The sequence below is a fragment of the Podarcis muralis genome, chromosome 1 (assembly GCF_964188315.1).
Source record: "Podarcis muralis chromosome 1, rPodMur119.hap1.1, whole genome shotgun sequence".
Classification (NCBI taxonomy): domain Eukaryota; kingdom Metazoa; phylum Chordata; class Lepidosauria; order Squamata; family Lacertidae; genus Podarcis; species Podarcis muralis.
In genome coordinates, this window is record NC_135655.1 from 37,683,183 (window position 1) to 37,696,513 (window position 13,331).

At 35.6% G+C, this 13,331-nt stretch overlaps 1 protein-coding gene across 6 annotated transcripts in view; it reads left to right on the forward strand.

Moving 5' to 3' along the window:
- NOVA1 (NOVA alternative splicing regulator 1) overlaps positions 1 to 13,331 on the forward strand; it is a 147,345-nt gene that overhangs the window by 116,509 nt on the left and 17,505 nt on the right. For 5 of the 6 annotated variants that reach the window (XM_028721617.2, XM_028721614.2, XM_077926336.1 and 2 more), the window contains one exon: positions 6,654 to 6,725. The exons of the other annotated variant lie outside the window; for it this stretch is intronic. In XM_028721617.2, coding sequence (XP_028577450.1) covers positions 6,654 to 6,725 — 72 coding nt within the window. The remainder of the gene's footprint in view (positions 1 to 6,653; positions 6,726 to 13,331) is intronic. 6 annotated transcript variants of the gene reach the window in all.

Genomic DNA, 13,331 nt, shown 5'->3' on the forward strand with positions numbered 1-13,331 from the left:
GGCAACATACTGCCACTCAACATCTTTATGACTGTCTCCATAATACATCCAGCATCTACTTCATTTTCTTAGAAATATACTATCTTTTGGATGTTTTTACCAACTATAGATATAGTTCTTGCTGGCATTCATCCTTGCAGATCCATTTCCCCAAATATTTGGAAGGAATCAGATTCAGTGCTCTCTACTGGGATCAATACATTTGTACAGCTTTGTGATCATCAGGTTTTCTAGGGTTTGGAATGTAAATGTGAATTGAACCCATCAGTCGACATTAGTTTGTTTTAGGGTGTGTTGAAGACTCTTCAGTGAGGCAACAGCTGGAGCTGCAGCAGGCATCAGTTCAAAGATTTGATGAACTGCTAATGTCTTGTTTTTTTAGGTAGGTTGCGTGTGTCTCTGTGTTATATACACATGTTTTTCTTTCCTAAATTTATTAAGTATTGGCAACAGTTTTCCTATGTCTCAGCTTACATATAAGTGTTTTTATCTTGTATTATGTTGTGAACTACCCTGAGATCTACGGATGATGGGTGGTATACCAATTCAGAAAATTAAAAAACAAAAATAGAGACCTGTTAAAAATTTGTTGCCAAGTAGGGATAGACAAGCATTTATTGCAAAATGCATATTTTACACTTTGTAATGTCATAAATGTATATTGCAGTAACAGCTTTCTTTCATTTAAAATGTATCATGGTTAAGAAGTCTATTATATTATTATATGATATAAAATGCAACATATAGATGAGAGAGGGGGTCTTTCATCAACAGTATGACGTTTTCATGTTATTTTAATCTCAATCTGCTGGCTTTCTTTGAGTCACACATAGTTTTGAGTCTATTCTTTGGGTATAGGAACTTCTTGAGATTAGCTGATTGTGTATGAGGATGCAATTTGATCATTTTTTAAAAAAGATCATTTTTATCTTTGAATTTATCCTTCAGAAAGAGTGTACATATGTTTTCAGGTTTATTGATTCATGTCATTTTAAAGAGCAGTTACACTGTTTTCTTCTTCCACCATCTCTGATATTTTCATTATATCATAAACAGTTATTTAACATTCACAGTATTTTTTTAGATTTTTAAAAAATGAAATAGAACAAATATTACACTTTTTGTATAAGAACAGTGTCTCAACAAATTACAGATTAACCAAAAGGTGAGAGGGGAAGTGTTTGTTTAATCTAGGCTTCCTCAACCTCGGCCCTCCAGATGCTTTGAGACTACAGTTCCCATCATCCCAGACCACTGGTCCTGCTAGCTAGGGATCATGGGAGTTGTAGTCCCAAAACATCCAGAGGACTGAGGTTGAGGAAGCCTGGTTTAATCTATAGTTTGTTGAAACATTGTCATTAATTTATTAGTATTAGTATTACTAGTATTAACAATAACCTGCCCTTCTCCTTAAGATCCCAGGGTGGGTTACAACATTGAAACACAATATTTAAAACAACTTACAATCACAGAAATAGGGTGAGTCACTTTATTCACCTCAAGTATCAAAAGCCAGTGCAAAGATGCATGTCTTTCATAATTTAGGGGCTGCCACAGATAATTCCCCCTCCCGGGCCAGCCCCACCTGCTAGTCTTTGAGCTGTATTAGGGCTGTGCACAGATTCCCTGATTTGTAAATCTGGGTCATTTCTTAATTTAACTGCATCCAGTGCAGAACTCTATTATATACAAATTGTATTACAAAAATATATAAACATATCCTTGTCATCTTCTAAATTATTTCCAATGATCTATATGGCTGAATAATTTTATCTAATTATTCTAGTATGCAATAAGCCTATTCTATTTTAATTGTCAAGTTGCCTACCTTCCCTCACAATATTAATCAAATTTACCTTACGAGCTAATTCCCACAATCTTACTATCCTGTCTTCTAGCATAGGAATAAATATTTTCCTCCATTGTACTATAGACAGAGTACCACGCATTGCTCAGGATTTCTAAGAAACACCAAAATTCTGAGATTTATAAATGCAAAATATATATTTTTAGTTCCTTATTTTTTTAAAAAAAAATTCTAATGTTGCTGGATAAACAATAATATACAATCCTGCCAAATTTGGTTAAAATCAGTCAGTTTTAAAGTTTCACTCCATGATCTTGGTTGGCTATAGCTGGATGCTATTGCCAGACAGATGGTTCTCAATCTCAGGAACCATCATGCAAAATTTGATGATTCTCCTGCTTCAGCTGACACCAAATTCAGTAGTGCCAAGTCCATTCACAGGGGCAATCCAAAAAGAAAAATATAATCACAGTCCAAGGACAAAGCATACAGACAACACAAGAGGTCAGGTCTGGAAGCAGTCCTAGGTTTGATCCCATTTGCTAGCTAAGGCATATCAGAAGACTTATACAAGGGTATTGATCCAGTATTCTTATCAGGAACTGAAGGCTTTTAACAATGAGCCCTTAAGAGCCCCATTCAGAACACAGCTGCAGCCCATTTGGATTGTCTGAGGAATCTCACCTGCTCATGAGGAGACTGCACCTTTAGGCATTGCCACTCCCCTGGGCTCTGTGCAGGTGCCGTCTGTGTCTTATGGAGAAGAGTGGGGTGTCGTGATCCCCGAAGACCCTGGATACCTCTGCTCTGTTTCACTGTTTGTTGACACAGCATGCTCCTCTATAATGTGTGCTTTCGGGAATAACACATCCACCTCTGAAGAGGATTTCTCCTGTGTTGGCATGACAGTTACGATACCTTCAGAGGTGTCCAAATCAGTGCAGTTTTGAGAGGTTCGGTCTGACAACTTGATTCAAAGCAGCATTTGATGGTATTGAAACATAGACCAGACTGTGCTCTTCAATCTCAAGATCCATCACACAAAATTGGGTTAAGATATATTGGGTGTTCTAATTCATTGCGAACAGATGGCAGGCAAAAAAACAACTTTCCAAAATTGCTGTGTGAGCAACCGTTAATCACCAGTTCCTTAACATGTGATATTACTAATAGTTTTGCCAGTAGCTCATAACCTCTTAAGAGTTTAATTTCATTAATTATAAACTAACATTCTTTTAAAACATGACCAAAAAATGTGAAGCATATCTGCATTCCATGATCCACATCTCCAACAAATAATCGCTGTGTCAATATATAAACATCTCAGCTGTGCTGGTGCAATGGAATATTAGTTCATAAAAACTTCCTTCTAAATTTGTATGCATTGTTGAGGAATATGTTGCCGAATCCACTTCAATACACCTTGGATGTTTTGTATTAATTATTTATCCCAATTATTTTGATAAGTATTTCTTGATGTATCCAAGCTTGATATATCCATGATATATGCTTTACTCAAGTGTTGTTGTGTCTGCTCTGCTATCATTAAGATTTCATTTCATTTTGATGATGAAAGAGGTTGTACATATTTTTAATGACAGACAAAAATAGAGGGAATATATGGCAATTTTTCTGACTACATTTACAAATGATTTTTTAAATGTTCTTGCTTTATTATTTTGTGAAAATATGTCAGCAACTGCAGAAAAGGAACCTACTCAAGCTAGTCGGTATTGAGAATGTTGACATGCTAAATATATATGTGGCTAGTGTTTTTTAAGGCTAATTCTTGCTGTTCAGTGCAAGCTTTTGATTTGCTAACTCTTTCACCAGTAGAAGTATCACCAACTGAAATTTTATTCATACTACTATGTGTAGTTCTTCAACAAGCAGCATTTATATTTTCAATTGGTGTTCTTGCTTTTTAATATAACATAGCCATCAATGAAATCATTTTATATAGGGTTACTCTGACATTGTCATAGTTTCCATGACATTGTCATAGTTTCCGTATGTATTTGTGACAATAAGGTATCTAAAATACACATACTTTAGATACAAGGTATCTAAAGTACACGTGAATGTTTATTAAAATATTGCACATCTTTGACCATTAGCGTTCAGAGTTTGAATTTTGCGCATCCATGGCTATAGCCTTCTTCTACCTCTTCTCATAAATTGTGGATAAAGACTTTTGATAGGTACTGCAGCTCTTGTTTCGTCTTGCTGGAGACTGCATTCCCTGGAGAACAGTAATCTTGCAAGAACACTTGTTTTCCTCTCTTTCAACAATTACGGCCATGAATAGCTAAAATTACTACCTATTATAGAAAGGAACTATTATATACAGATTTTTTTCTCAAGATCGTTGTGACAATGATATTTTCTATAAGAAAAATCTAACACTTAAGATAAATCAAAAAGTGACCAAAGGAATTATAGGTTCCTTGGCATATCTGTCCCTGTGAAGTTAGTGTAATACAATCGTTTTATAAGTACCTACATGAAAGTGGAGTAATTAATAGCATTCATGACAGAGCCATCTAGTTTCCTTAGTTTGATTAAGTATCAAGGCGAAAAGAGAAGAGGTTTGAAGTGTTTGAACTTAAGGCTTTCTATCTAGATTATATCCTCTAATAATGAAAGCACAAGAAACAGTAGCTGGAAGGTCTATTGTAAGTTGGTGTGCAATGAAATCAAATACATGAATATAAGATGTGGCACAAGCAGCAGTGCTTCTGGAAAATATGTAGGTATCAAGCCCTGGTCTTACTATATGCTATTACCTGTGCTATTTTTCTAGAAAAAGAGGTGCCAGAGGTGCTCATCATGAATGCCTCCCTTGTTCTCTTATAATGGCAATGGCACCCACCTGAGAGGTGTCAGAATTGAGTTCCGGTGAGTTCTGGCTGACAAAAAACCCTGGCTATTACCTAATTTATATACTGGAACAACTAGCTGAATACTCCTCAGTTTGTTCCTCCTTCAATGCAGAATCAGTTCGTTGTTCTGTCTATAGAATGAATAGTTTTAAAACCATATGAAGGGAGAAAATTAGCAAAGCATTCATGACTATAATAGCAGTTAAGAAATTAACTAAGCTATTTTTAGAAGCTGTTGAATTTCCTTTACAGGTTTTCAAAGGAAGAGGACCTAAGTATAGTATGTTCTTCTAAAGAGGAAGATGATCCATTGGATTGCCTCCAACTATTATTCCAATTCATGGGTAGCATTCCATGATGGGGTGTAGATTTCAATTTAATGTGCCCTCTGTTATCTGTCTTCTCATCTTATAAACTAGGCTACAAAATATTTAACAATTAGACAGAAACATTATCATGCATCCTTTGGTTGGTTTCAGACAGCCATTCAAGCCAGTTAGAAAGCGTTGCTGCATTAATTCTTTTTTTCTAAGGAAATTCATAGGTATTTGTTTTGTTTTTAATTAACTGAAATTTAAGCAGAAGCATGATTACATTACTGATGTCTCAGAGCTGCTTTACACTTTACAGCTGTTACATAGGTCCTCGCCAAAAAATATTTCTGCATGGTGGCCATCTCAGGAACTGTAACATTTACTGTTTGGATTAACCATTCCTAGAGATAGCTTTAGACATATATTGATACATTTTATAAATTACTTACTGTAAAATATTTAGATTTCTTTTTTCCTTACATTATTGTTGCCACCGTTTCAGATACGTTAGAATAGTCCTAATTCTGTTGATCATATTTTTCACAAAGAAAAAACCCCAACCATTCAATCTTGAATTGAAGGATGGCTGCCTCAATAGAACTTAAAACCTGTGCATTGTGATCAAATCATATTGGAGTCTGTGCATATATTTCAAATCAATGCTTATTCTTTAGCGTGTTAAAATTATACTGTATGTTTTAAGAAAAATATTAACACAGAATAAATACTTGTTTTAAACATCAACTAATGCTACTAAACAATTTGTCTTAGTTTAGTATTTATAACATAAATGATAAGTATATTGGTGCAGTTCAGTTGCAATGTTTATAATTGTTATGTTATCCATGGCATGACTTGCTTTAAAGAAAAAACAATAAATACTGTAGAAATCTTTTGCTTTATGAACTTTGGGTTGCATCCAGACTTGCTGTTCCATTCACATAAGGGATGAAGATCTAGTGGAGTTTCCCACAGGAGAAAGAGAGCAAGGTGATTTTCACCAGTTCTCCCTTTCTTTTTACAACCCCCAGCACCACCTCCTTTGCTGGCCCCACGTCTTCAGCCCTACAGAACAATATTTCAGGGTGCATCAGGAGCTGCGGAGGGGGAAATAAGTGAAAATCACACCCTGTCTCTAGCGGAGCATCCTGTGGATGAAGTTCTGGATCCAACCATTTGGCAGTATTTCTTGTATTATATGGATCACTAAATATACATGGAGTCAACTTTATAAGACAAAAATGAAGATGCAATGAGAGGGAGAATATTATATCAGATATAAACTCCAACATCTGCTCATTGAACTTGTTGGAATTTGTATTTGCTTCTACTGGTTTTTGCTTTCCCTTAGAATCAAGTATGGGAAAGAAAATATTATTCATATGGTCAGCATATTTTTTTATTTTGTGAGTTTACCATCTTAATTTTAAGCCATTAATTTGTTTTACATGCATATGCATGCATACTTACATGCATTAGTTATTTGCTTAATTGGCATTAAATTCCATTAAGTTCCAATGAGAAAGAAAAATTTAGGTCTCAGGCTTTTTCTCTTTAATTTTCAATTACATTACATTTGTTTAATTTTTTTTAACTGTTCAGTCTAAGGCTTGTTGAGGTTGATTTGCTCCTGAACTGCTTTGTTCCCAGACATTGCCATCATCCCCAACTACCACCAAGTCCTCTCCATCTGATCCCATGACCACCTCCAGAGCTAATCAGGTACAGTATCATTCTACCATCTACACCATACTTTTCACGAGCGGCAGCTTGCAAACTGGAGAAAAAGATATGGTGGGTTAAGGTTTTCTTTGTTCATTTGCATATATACACCCATAATCATGGATATCTAATGCTGTTGTATAAATAATATTATTTTTAATTTGGTAAATGAAATACATTAAAAAAAATCTATTTTAAGATACCCGTACATAACGTTTGTTGTTGCAATCCAAGTAGCCCTTGAGGGGCAAATAGAGCTTGCTTCTGCTCATAGGATTTTCTCACTTCTACCCCCACCCCCCAACAGCTGTTCCTTAGGTTACACTGGGGGATTGTTGAATTGGCCAAGGCTTCCCAAGCAGCTCAGGGTGCTGCTGTCAGGACAAAATGATTCAAAAATTGTGGAGGACATACAGAGCTCAGCATGCATCTCTTTGGACTGAGGTCTATATGTATAATGTATCTTTCACAGTATGGGCTGATAGACTGTGCTTGTTTATAAAGAAGAATATGTTTCTTATATTAGCATGCCTGTTTACACATTGGGGGATTTTATGAGAAGTTATAGTCCTAGAATAAAGTAAAATGAATAAATAGTTATAGTCCTAGACTAAAATAAATTTGTTTTGTAAGATCAAAGCTATTTTAGCTTGAGCAAGTAATGATTATTTTCTTATTCTATGGTCTTTAATGCTCAATCTTATTTTTAATTCATAGTCTTCAGTACTGACATTTATTAAGCTCATAAGCAATTTATTTACTTTTCATTCTGTACATCATAGAATAATATTTAGGATATTTAGATCTTTATTGATAATTTTAATATTTTTTGTCAACCACTTAGAGGTTTCCCTACAATCAAGCTTCATATAAAATTTGTTAAATAAAATAAAAATAAAGTGAGTTGGATCCAAAGCACTTTTTTTGGCATACAAAAGGAGTTTTTTGCTTTTATTTTATATCCCAAGCTGGAACATTGTGTAAAAAAAAATGAAACTAAAACCAAAGATGTTTTTCTATTTGTGCAAGCAGGAAACCAAGAGAACTATTTTAGCACTGTAAGAAATATTTCACAAGCATGTGCAAGACAGCATGAGCAGCTGTTTTCCTTTCCTTCCAACTCATGATTCTTTGCCTCCAACCCTGTGTAATTCTTTGAATAACAATCAAACACTTTTTCATCTAAAAATGTTATATTGATTTTGAGGATTTTGGTAAAAAACCTTAAATCTAAAGCATTTAAAATGAAGCATGTTGAAATTATTGTGCTCTGTATTAAGAGCCAGTATTTGTTGGAGTACATGACTGACAATCAAATTGGGGGCTGGCTGCCTTTTTCATGCCCTACTTTTAAGCTTCCACCATCTAAATGGAGATAGAATGCTGGACTAGATTCTAGAGGACACTGCTATGATGCAGCAAGGCAATTCTTTCTTGTGATAACAACCAAGCAGTAATCTCTCTGCAATTTGCTGGTGATATGAATCAGTCCAAGAAAATTAAACTGGCAAAACAAAAAGTATCATCCAAGAAAGAAAGAGGATAGTCAAGTATTGTAGGATTCCATCTTATTTGGGATATCTTATTTTAAATGATTTTAACTAGCTGTATGTTTTATTTGTGTACCTAATTATATTGGTCTGTTACTATAATAAATCATTCATTCATTCAGTTAATAGCTAAACAAGGCAGCTTCATAACCAATGGCTAGATTCTGACTTGTTTTGAAACTGTTTGAACTGTTTCTATTTTTAGTCTAGTGTAAGGTGATATACACTATATGTATATTTAAATTCATTTCTCTTTTGGACACTGTTGTATATGAAGAAAGATGTTACAGTCTTAAGCTAGCTTCTGCCTTTTTTCATTGATATAATTTATTTTATTCTCTAGACTACTATTTCAGCAGGAAACATGCAGCACATAAGACAATTATGGTTGTGCTGTTAATTCTGATGATAAGTGAAGTAGCTGGCAATTGTTTCTAGACTGTATCTATGATTAACATTCAGCACCATCATATTGCCAAGTATCTGCACTGCGGCTGTCACATGAAAATTGGTTTCAGCTCGATAGTTTTCAAACACAACTGTACAGATATATATTTTGTTTTCCTATTTGTTCTGAGGAAGAAATGCTGCATTCAGTAACACTCAGGATAAAATTCAAAACAAAAGTCATGCCTGGAATTTCATTTTTCATACACCACACTGGCTTCAGTGTATAGTTTATTCAGATATTTTAAACAATCTGAGCTAGATTCATGCTAGATTTATGGTACTGTTCCTTAAACTATGTTTTTCCACATGCCACAAAATGCCCTTCACTAAATGATTTGGAATGTGTCCTTAACATAGTTTCTGCCATTGCCAGTGAAGTTAGTGTGATGAATACTCTTGTTGCTTTATTAGAACAGGAACTGTGAATATTTTGTGTTACAGTAATATTGCTTCAAGCACTTTCTGGAGACCAATGAATACATGTTCTAGTAGCAAATTTAATCCGTGTTGTCTGTTGTTTTATAGTAGTATAGTCTTAATTCTAAAGTAGTATAGTCTTAATTCTGATTTTATTTAATTCAGTTGCTCAACTTTATTCATACTATAGGAAAATACTGGCTCGCTACTGTTGCGATTCTTAGTATTTATCCTGCATTTAAATAGTAATGATGATTATAATAATAAATGGTAGTGTAATCATTGGTTCTGGTTAAATTATTAAAACCATAGAGAAGAATGAGATAAGAAAGGGAGAGGATTTAGTGCCTATGTCCCATTATGTATTCAGAGGAAGAAATAAGAAATTGTGTGATGGCAGGGATAATGGAAAGATAGTGACTCCAAAAATGCAGTGTTAAGAAAGGGACTGAAAGAAAGACTTGGGGAGAAATAAGAATTTGTAAGTGGCATAGGTTATGAATGATGATAGATCAAATTGAACGAATTAAGTAGGACGTACTTGCCTCCATTGTGAGAACTATCCTAAGTGTATTCGACAGGCTTTGGGGAAGCATATACATCACCTTGAACTTCGAGGAATGGTGGGGGTATTGGTTTAATAAAATAAATAATGCTTGTTTGTTTATCTGTCTCTGCCCTAAAACTCTGGGTGAAGACTTGCACTACCTTCCTAAAATCAGATGACTATAATCAACCCAGGTCTATGGATGACCTCATCCAGGAGCTTCATGTCCATATCGAACACCATAGCATGAGACCTTGCAGAACCCTTCAAGCAAAACATGCCAATGTGTAGAGTAGCTGCGTGACAATTTTGCTCTGTTCAGAGGGGAAATCTAAGCCTGATTTCTATGTAGCAGACACAGAGTCTGACAGTTTAGCTTTTCACCTCAGTTCCCTCTGCAACAATTGCCACATTAAAGGGGGAGGTTAGTCCCCCTTCTTATCAGCGCACAGAAATTTTCAGATTCAAGGACAAATCTTTAGGCACATAGGTTATATATTCCCTTTACTTAGTACAACTTAAGCATTACAGAAAAGAAGATTAACAACGTTATCAATAATAAAGATCAGTAGCATTAAAACATTATAAAAACATTACAGAGTGCAAGTTAGCATTATAAATCTACTGTAATAATTAATGATGCAGAGCTGAGAAACCATTATTAAATCCTAATTACCAGAATCAACAAGGCTGGAATACAAGCAAAAGGTGACATGGTTCCTCTCAACTGAAAGAGTGAGAGATTCTCAAAGGAAGGGATATGTATACCTATTTTTTCCTTTGAAAGAGATAATTTTTCTAAACTTCCTCAGTTGTAAAATACTTGCCACAAAGTAGCCAACTACATGAAAGGGTTTCATAAAGCATATGCCAGAATACATACATTGCAACTTCAGCAATAAGTTTGATTAAACATAGTCTACTATCATCAAAGCAAAATAATTTCAGCAACATCTAATGAAACTACATCAAATACAAACAACTGCTATCTTTAAAAAACATATCTGGGTAGACATTTTACATAGTCATATCAAATCCTAAATTATACAGGAAAATGTCTGGTTCACATCTGAGCGTACTAAATGTATCAATGTTAAAAATAGCTTTCTCTGTGAACACAACTTGTTTAAGTAATCTGTAAAGGAGGATTGATTAAGTAAGGCCCGTTCACTTTTTAAATAACGGGATACATCAAGAGTATTGGTTCAAGGTAGGGAATGGGGGGCAGTGATCTTATGAGCCTGGTATGCAAGTCTGGCCTACCATTTCCATAAATTTAATTGTATTGCATTGGGGTAAGGCTATAGGGCCAGTTCCAATATCTCTGGAACCAGCCAAAATGGGTGCAAAAGTGGTGGACATGGCAACAGGAATATCTGTCCCAGTACTTTTGCAGCACTCTATCTGTGAACTAATTCCTAGGAAAGAGTATAGTGTATTCATCTCATCCCATTTCTGCTTGGTGGTCCAGAAGGGTAATGGTTGGAAAATTACTGAGAGTTTCTGGGGAAGCAATAGAATTGCACCCCCCCTTCATCCAGACCTATTTATTATGTCTGCTGGGGCAAAGCTGATTGGACACCTAGGAGCAGGGTAGGCAGGCAGATGAAATGGCCTCCTCGCTGCCCCAGTTCCCCGCACCATCAGTGGCAGAAGAAAAAGCAATGCAGGCCAGCATCTACATGTCTATTCAAAATTAAGTATTATTGAGTTAAAATGAAAGTGTGCAAGATTGAGATTAAATTCTATTTCTGACATGTATGCACTATCAGACATAGAATTTAAGAGATATATAACTAGCTATCTGGGCATGTTGGGACAATGTGGGAGTTTTGTGTTAAGCTTATCTGATAGTCCTTAAACTTCCACAAGTAACTTTTATTTGTTGCAGCACATATGAATGAGACTATATTTCTAATTGCAGGAAAGGAGGTAAAATTATGTTGATGGTTTACTTTTTTATATACATGCATTTTCTGTTTACCTCTAAGTTATGTCACTGACAGTACAATCCTACATACATACCTGCTCAGAAGTAAGTCCTGATGAGTTCAGTGGGACTTATTCCCAAGTAAATGCGCGTAGGATAGCAGATTAAATTCTAAATTTTACTGTTGACCTTATCTGTTCATCTTCAGTATCCACTATTCCTGTGCAAGGGAGGAGGGTAGGGAGAAATCTAGACCTCTTTGGCTCTGCCTACATAACCTTTTTGGTCCCAAAGCAGTTCTGTCAGGTTCAGGCATCACCAGCCATCACAACCCTAATCCCATCTGCTGGTGCAGGTTGTCCAGTAGGGTGACTAAGACACTTCTGATGACAAAACTAGGTCTGCCAGTTTGTGAAATGGGTTCAGGTAATATCATTCAGGATAAACTGGATTAAGATACCACACCATTATGTCAAAATCTGAAATGTTTAAAACTGGCTGAGAATTATTCAGTAAGCAGGGTCTCACCACAACTTCCTTTATTGCCATTAGGATCTTACCTTTCGCCAAATAGGCATTGATAATTTCTGTAATCCAATTAGCCAAGTTTGATCAGACTGTTCTAGTAAGCCAGAAGGACAAAAGTTCAGCCAACATCCTCAGGGTTCACAAACTTGACTCTTCCAAACCTTGACACTGAACTTTTAAACCATCAAGCCTAAGCCTGGGTCTTTCAGAAAGCATTTTGTTGGCTCAGTTATTGTCATAGATCTGAATGCTGCTGACTATTGTGGCTGGGAGTGCAACTGTGATTTTCGTTCTTTGCTAAGATGTGTTTTAAGTGTTTTAAGTGTACATAAAGAGGTATAGCTATAAAGAATTTCTGCACAACTTTTGAACAGCATCTTGGCTATTGGCAGCCATGGAAATACATGTGGAATGTCATCAGAAGTGTACTTAATGTTTTCAGCAGCTAGCCACCTAGCTTAATGGGCAAGCTGTATTTCTCTTTAAAATTACTTACCTTTTCAGCCTAGTGATTGGCTGCAGTGAACATTTGCAAAAGTCTCACATACACATCAGAGACTATCTAGGCTTGCAACCTTGGTATGTTCCTACAAAATCATTCATGGCATAGGCAGAAATACGAAAACCTTTCATTATCAGTGAAATAAATTATTCAGCTGCTCTTTTATAAGTATCAATAATATAGAATTTAACACATCTAATTGCATGTTTCTCATGCTTGAGAATCTGCCAAGAAAAAGACATTAGCAATCCTGATGTTGGGAAACCTTTAAATTGTTCATAATTAATGATGTGCAACAAATAAATGAAATACGACTCAGCTGGTTCATGCACACACTGTTGTAGCAGATAATCACTTCATAGGAGTGCAGGTGATATCAGTACTAGCATCCTCCTTGGAACATTATTAGCTATTATCCATCTCAACCTATCATTGTTTCCCTGCCTCTCCCAATCAAACAAATTCTCTCTGCAGTATTAAGGAAGCAGAAATAGAGTGCCTTTGAATCAGTTTGCATGGTTAAAACACTGATTATAAAGAAAAGAAAGAGAATTCTATCATGACCATGATTTTGAGGGGGGGGGGGTTGCACTTCTTATCTAGTAATTCTAAGCCCCATTACTGAAATACATGCATCACCAAAACAGACAATACATTGTAGACCTGGGTCACCTATGAGGTC